General features: G+C 44.8%; 1 protein-coding gene across 5 annotated transcripts in view; it reads right to left on the bottom strand.

Annotated features, from left to right (window-relative positions):
* Window positions 1–1,028: 1,028 nt before the first annotated feature.
* The window catches only part of CRYBB2 (crystallin beta B2), a 36,085-nt gene continuing 30,112 nt past the window's right edge, over window positions 1,029–7,001 (bottom strand). For all 5 annotated transcript variants that reach the window (XM_083146405.1, XM_083146414.1, XM_083146443.1 and 2 more), the window contains exons 4-6: window positions 6,480–6,612; window positions 4,896–5,038; window positions 1,029–1,357 (exon numbers count right to left, since the gene is read on the bottom strand). In XM_083146405.1, the coding sequence (XP_083002531.1) occupies window positions 1,189–1,357; window positions 4,896–5,038; window positions 6,480–6,612 (445 nt within the window). In that variant the 3' untranslated portion in view covers window positions 1,029–1,188. The remainder of the gene's footprint in view (window positions 1,358–4,895; window positions 5,039–6,479; window positions 6,613–7,001) is intronic.

Genomic DNA, 7,001 nt, shown 5'->3' with positions numbered 1-7,001 from the left:
CTTTCTCTCAGCATCCCTGATAATACCACAGAGTAATGCCCCTTACACATGACACACATTATTAATGTCCTTATAACCATAATGCCCCTTACACATTATGCCAACCTTTATTAATGCCCTTCATACACATAATGACACACATAATGCCCCTTACACATATGTTGCACATTATTAATGCCCTTATACACATGACACACATAATGCCTGTTACACATATGTCTCACATTATTAATGCATTTATACATGACACAAATAATGCCCCTTACACATATGCCGAACACTATTGCACAGCCATCCCACCCGCAGACAGCACTCGCACAGCCGCTAACACTTTGACCTCTGCCTCTGCTTGGATACAGATGTTTCCTCATACATCTTGCCTCAATTGGCCATGCAGCTCCTGGCCAGTTCTGCTAACGTTGGGTGCCTTTTTTGCTGAAAATTCGTCTTATTTGCATTGTTATGACCAGCACACACAAAGAGCTTCTGATGATTACAATGATATGTGTCATACCTATATTCTGTGTGCGACTGTGGCTGTACCTGCATAGGGAATGCTATGTTACAGTGATTTCCATGAATACACTATTTCATATGCAGATACAGCCTCACACACACACAGAATATAGACATGCTGCATATCATTTTAATCAGCAGAAGCTGCTGGTGCCCCTAGGAATTCCAAATGCCCTAGGCAGTTGCCTAGTTGGCCTATGCCTAAGGCCGGCTCTGGGCAGCACTATGCAAAGCCGTCTTTAAAGCCGCTCATCTGCTAGTAATACCAGCAGATATGTGGCTTTCCTGGCGATGATGCTGGAGCGCGCAGCAGCGGTCATAACCGGGCCATACACACTGGGCGGCTTTGAGCTGAAACTTGCTGTTTTGAGTAGCTTTCAGCTCAAAGTCGCTGAGTGTGTATAGGCCTTTAGTCACTGCTAAACTAGTCCATTTCATCTTCAATATACTAGTTTAAGTGTATTTAAGAATACATACTTATGCAAAATAATCACACATACAGGGAGTCATCAGGAGTTTAAAACTCAAAGCTTTTATTAAATTGTTTCAGCAGGTTTAGTCACACAGTGGCATGTGGGGTAACTATGCCATGGGAAAAACAGCAGCAGATCACGTTAAAGCCTTCCAGTATCTCTTTCTCTTCAGTGGCACTGGGGAGATGAAGTCTCTCTCTTAATTGGAGGGGTGGAATGCTCCCCTCTGGTGCCACTGCATATCACGGATGCGCCTCACAGACTGGATCTGGGGGTGCTGGGCGCCAAAGTCTGAGCTGTCCTTATAATCCCCCTTCTCAAACAGGTACTGGTAACCTCTGTAACCTGGATACTGATAGCCAACCCACCTGCAAGAAATCACCACTCTGACATGTTAAGAGTTGTTAATTCAGTATAAATAGAAATAATGCATAGATTGTGGGTATACTGCACTGCAAGCTGTTTGTACATGTATGTGATCTCATATGATAATTATGTTATCTCATTATCACATATATTACCTCTCTATAGTAAACGTTTTATTATGTGCTTGACTGTCCATTCTACAATGGACTGATAGCATGATATTGTGATTTGAGGCAAGGGAGTGAAGAGCAGTGCTGGATTAAAAGGGTGAGGGGCGTCGAGAACACTGTACTCCAGGCGCTGATCTATCAGCACTGGCCAGATCACACATACATCATTAGCTCTCCCTCTTGTGCAGCAGCCGGACTATGCTGCCAGAATGACAGTGTGTAGTGCAAACACACACACAGAGAGTCCTCCTAAGTCCTGTCCCAGTGTGTAAGTAGTACAGAGGCTGCTGCTATTCTTACATGTGACAAGATAGATGATAGATTTTGTTTTTCTATTTTTATTTTTTACGGTTGTTTAAATTGTCTTTGTTCCACTGCAAGAAGGATTAACGTTTCAATTGAATATACCCCCACCAAAGCACACTGATACATTTGCATTTTGAAGTCCCATATTTGGGGGGCAGTATGACCAGCTGTGCTGACAAGCTGTGTAGAGCCAGAGGAGTGAAGGTGGGCCCCACTGTCTTAAGTGCCTCAGGACTTATTCTGTAAAAGTGGTTAGGGAAGTTGTGGTGGTGAAGAGGGTGGGTGTGAGGTTGGTGGTGCTTTGGCAGTCAGAAGGCCCCAACATGAAATCGGGTAGTAACATGATGGATGGGGCGACAGATTATGTTTGGCCTAGAGACGGTCTGTCCACTAAATTTACCCCTGGTGCCAGGTTATTATATTTGAGTCACTATGTGTAATAACCCACTTTCCTGGCCACTCTAATAGTTGTTTCAAGAATGTACTGTACTTAAAAGTTCAAAACAAGGAACCATTTCCAATCAGTCCCCAACACATAATGTTATTTATGGGGATAGATACCACTTCTCCAAGCTTTATACATTTACCCCACAGTCATTTAATTGACGAAACCGAGTACCCTATTGTTTATTTTACAGTAAATGTTATTGAAATAAATGATACTACAAGCAAACCCTCCGCGATACCACACTAATGCTGTGTACTTACTATACTATCCTTGGCCTAACATGTCTGTCAGATAGGGCCGATAACTGTGTAGATTTTATGCAAGTTTAAGTTTTGCCTAGGGTGTAGAGAAGCCTTACACCAACCCTGGGAACACTCCTCCGCCAGAATCACCCAAACAGACAGTGAAAGAGGGGCAGATTTATTAAGCTCTGTGAAGTGATAGTGTCTGGGTTTTATCACCGGCCAATCAGCTCCTAACTGTGAAGTTACAGGCTTGGTTTGAAAAATGACAGGTAGGTGCTGATTGGCCGGTGATAAAAAAAACAGACACTTTATCACTTTACCAAGGTTAATAAATCTACCCCACAATGTGCTGCAGCGCTGCACATAAAAGAATATGATGGAAAACTCTCTCTTTCTCTCTCTCGCTCTACCTGGCATTTTATAAGGTTTATAAGGGGCTATACCAGGCTTAATGTGTTTCAGGGGCTATCATATTTATAAAGGACTCTACCTGGAGTAATGTGTAGATGGGGCTACCTGGTGTAATGTTTATAAGGGATTCTACCGGACATTATGTGTGTAAGGGGCTATTTGGCATATCTTTTATATGGGGCTCTACCTGGTGTTATGTGTTTAAGAGGTTTTACTTGGCTTGGTGTGATTAAGGGGCTTTACTCTGCATAATTTGTGTAAAGTGCTCTACCTGGCATAACGTATTTAAGAGGTATTACCGTGTGGTGTCATGTTATTTGGTACTATTATGTGGCCACGCCCCTTCCCCATCAAGCCACATCGCTATATTATATACCCCCCCTTTGGTGCTCACTGTCCCATGTTTAATTATCGGAGGGGCACACCAACTCTCTTTCTGACACTGGGCCCCAAAATGTCTAGTTATAGCTCTGTGGTGTATACCAGTCTAAATCAGTCTACTCATTAGCATCATTAGGCAAACTTTTATAATGTGTTCTCAGTATAAGAACGGTTCATCTTACTGTCTGTACATTCCATAATACAGTAATCTGAAAGCGTATAGATGACAACATTTTGTTCTATAGCATTTAAAAATTCATATTTGGTAGTATTTCAATTAATGTATTGGTATAGATATACTAAGCTTTTGAAAATGAGCAGTGGCGGTTTTTACCTATGGGCTGCAGGACTGCAGTTGCCCCAGGTAAAATCCACCATCTCCTCAGCATTAGTAAAGCCAGTGGCTTCACTGTGACTGGCATTGACCTTCTATTGGAAGACCTACTGTACCTGCCAGTCACCCGCATGACATGCAGTCCCATTGGGAGGTGTACCTTCCCTCTGGGACTGCCAGTGTGGGCTGCGATATTCAGAAAGCTGGTTTCTTGTTTTCTTCCCTGCCTTACTGTGTAGCCCTAGCCAGCTTCTATGGACTGCAGCCAACATGGGCATATGCTGTACTGCCTGGCCTGGCCACTGACAACTGTAGAGGGCAAGCACCGGGATCCTGGCAGCAAGGACCGGCGGAGACCTGGCGGCGGACCGGCACAGACCCAGTGGTGTGGCCATCGGCAGCCCCCCTCTTACTCACAGGTGAGTACTAGTCAATCAGCTCTTATCTGTCATTTTCAAACACAGCCTGAAACAGACCAGTTAGGAGCTGATTGGTTGAGACTGTATCTCTGTCCACTTTATGAATCTCCAAGGCTTAGTACATCTGTCCAAGGGCCACTATCATAGGAGAACTGTTAGTACTACTGTCCTGGGCCCTGACAGAGAAAGAAGAGCCCACCCCACTCCTACCACCTTATTTGTCCACATGCCGCTACTGCCGTATAGTGAAGGTGGTCCCCATGCTCCTGCCCCCCGAGGAACCAAGTGAAGGAAGGGCTGCAGTTTACCAGCCAATGCCTTTGCAGCCAAACAATACAGCTAGCATGACATCTTGATGTCACAACATCACGCCATACCACTAAAGGAGAGAGAAGCCACAGCAGCATATGATGAGCAGCGTGGTCAGAAGAAGAAGAAAGATGAAGGGTAAATTTCATTGCTGGATGGCTGAGGCAGGAGGGGCCCAGGGTTGGAACAATAGTTTGTGCATGAGGTGCTCAGGCTACAATCTCCAAAGAGTGAGTTGCCTATTGTATTAGGAATTTCTTAATTGATGCAGCTAGTTCTCATACAAAAACAGTTTAACTCCCTGTTCCAAGAAGTCTGTTCTATTTAATATACTCATTCGCCCTGTTGAAAAGGCTTATCTATGATATTCAGATTTTCCCTAAAGGACAAATGCATGACATATGTTGCTCAATTGTATTTAAAAAGCCATGTGGAGACTCTATAATTCTGTTCCGTCTTGATTTTGTTTCATGGAAAAAATGGTAGGTATTCGCAATGCGGTCAGTCCTGTACTTACGTTCCACTTATAACTTTGACGGAAGACACTTTTTCCTGGTAGCCGTGAGCGTGAAAGCTTGGGACATCATCATCGATTATCTCAATCTTCTTCCCAGTAAAATTTGGATTTTCATAAAGGACGATCTTATGTTCCTGGCTATCCTGGAAATGGACAAATAAGTATAAACATTAATAAATGAATTTCACTCAATAACCCTGTAAACAATTTGCAATGTGATCTGGGCATGGCCGGTGCTAGGGTGTCAGGCGCCCTCCTGCAAACCATAAATTTTGCGCCTTTTCACATTGCCATTGCAACAAGCTGCAGCCCGATTGTGGGAGTGTATGCAACATACTATCCTATGGAGGATCTCTGGTGCATGCACATGTATGTATACACCATCTCAGTGCTGTATCCGCAAAATGTTGCAGGCACTAAAGGTGCCCATACACGCTGCGAGAATCACATACGTTATGGGCTAGATCGCATCGCACCGCATGCATGCAATGTGTATGTGATGCGATCCGAAAGCAGTACAAAAAGTATGTCCAGCACAAACTTTTTGTACTGCTATTGCAGTGTGTATGGCCACCTTTGCTCACATAACCCAGCCCATTATTTAAAAAGTGTCTAAATTAATATAAAAAAAATCTACACTGTTCTTGTGCAGTCCCTCCTCTTCTATCTGCGTAGGCAGGACGCTGAGGACGCCATTACACCCCTCTCGTGACTGAGGGGGAAAGGAGGGGAGAGAAGGAGGAGATGGAAAAAGAGGGGAGGAGATAGAGGGGGCGGAGTGTTGAGGACTGGCAGTGGCACTGTCACAGCACACTGAGAAGAGGCAAGGAAGGGAGGGTGGCGCTGCCTGTTCGTCATTTGATTGACAGCTGACAGACGCAGGGAGCAATGGATAGGGGGTGGATCCGGACATGACATGTCATCCAGGCATTCACAGACATCGCTAAATGCCTCAGCGCAAGTGTACGTGAGGAAGAGGGGGCAGGTCACAGGAGAAGGACAGTGTGTGCGCGGTGTAGGGAGCTGCTCAGCCTCTCCATACTGCCGCCCGCCCGCTTTCAGACAGGCGCTGCGGGCGGCGTGCAGGAGGCAGTGACAGTGAGGGCTGAGGCAGCTTTAGCAGAGCAGGGAGGGAGACAGCGCCTTTTCAGCACGGCGCCTCCCTGCTTTGCAGGAGCTGCTGAGTGGGTAGCGCCGGCCCTGGATCTGGGTGTAATATTAGTGCTTACAATTGCATTGCAGAATACAATCGCATCGGGTGAATGTATCACCCGGCACAGACAGGAACAGAGACTCTTAAAGGTCCCCGTCATGTGCTTAGTGTCTGTTGCGCATGCATGATCAGGTTGACCGCCTTGCACAGGAGCTGATACCAGCTGAGGGTTCCTGGGGAACCCTGCCGGAACTACAGCTGCGATCTGTAGACCATGGGCTATTGGTGAGTCTGGCAACAATGCATCCCCCATAGAAATATATACGGGTTGACAACCATTGTTTTGGTAGAGAAAAATGTCTCCATCCTGTATAGTCCTTTCCGGTGTATATATTTATTGTATCTGTATGGGAAAGGAGTCCAATACTTACCACTTTGATTGGTCTCAGGGAAGAGATGTCGTTGGTTTTTCGGCTGTTTGTCCAGGAGTCCCATCGGGGGTATTCTCCCTTCTCAAAGACAAATTGTTCTCCTTTACAGTTCAGTTGTTCATATCCTACCCAGCTATGGAACAACAGGTATAGAATAATAGGGTGAGAGAAAGTCATGTTACAGTCATTTACAAATGAACCTTAAAAAACATGAATGACATGTGGCTTCTGCATAAACATAACTAGAAACATGGATGAATGAGTGCCTTATGGGGATGTGTAACCCACAGGTACAGTAAATTCTAGTCTGCATGTACCATCTGCTCATGTAACAATGTGCTGAAGAATGTATTACAGCTCAAACAAATGATTTATGTTTCTTTTAGCAATTTCAAAACTTAGGGTCAAATCTTAAGTGACAAACCTGGATACACAATGGCGTTACATCTTTTTACCAAGATCCAATTAACCTACTGTATCAGTAGATTTTTGGATTGTGAGCGGAAACCGGAGTACCTGGAG

Source organism: Crinia signifera, chromosome 1, assembly GCF_055691185.1.
Source record: "Crinia signifera chromosome 1, ASM5569118v1, whole genome shotgun sequence".
In the NCBI taxonomy this organism is placed as follows: domain Eukaryota; kingdom Metazoa; phylum Chordata; class Amphibia; order Anura; family Myobatrachidae; genus Crinia; species Crinia signifera.
This window is presented reverse-complemented; position numbering and strand designations above follow the sequence as displayed.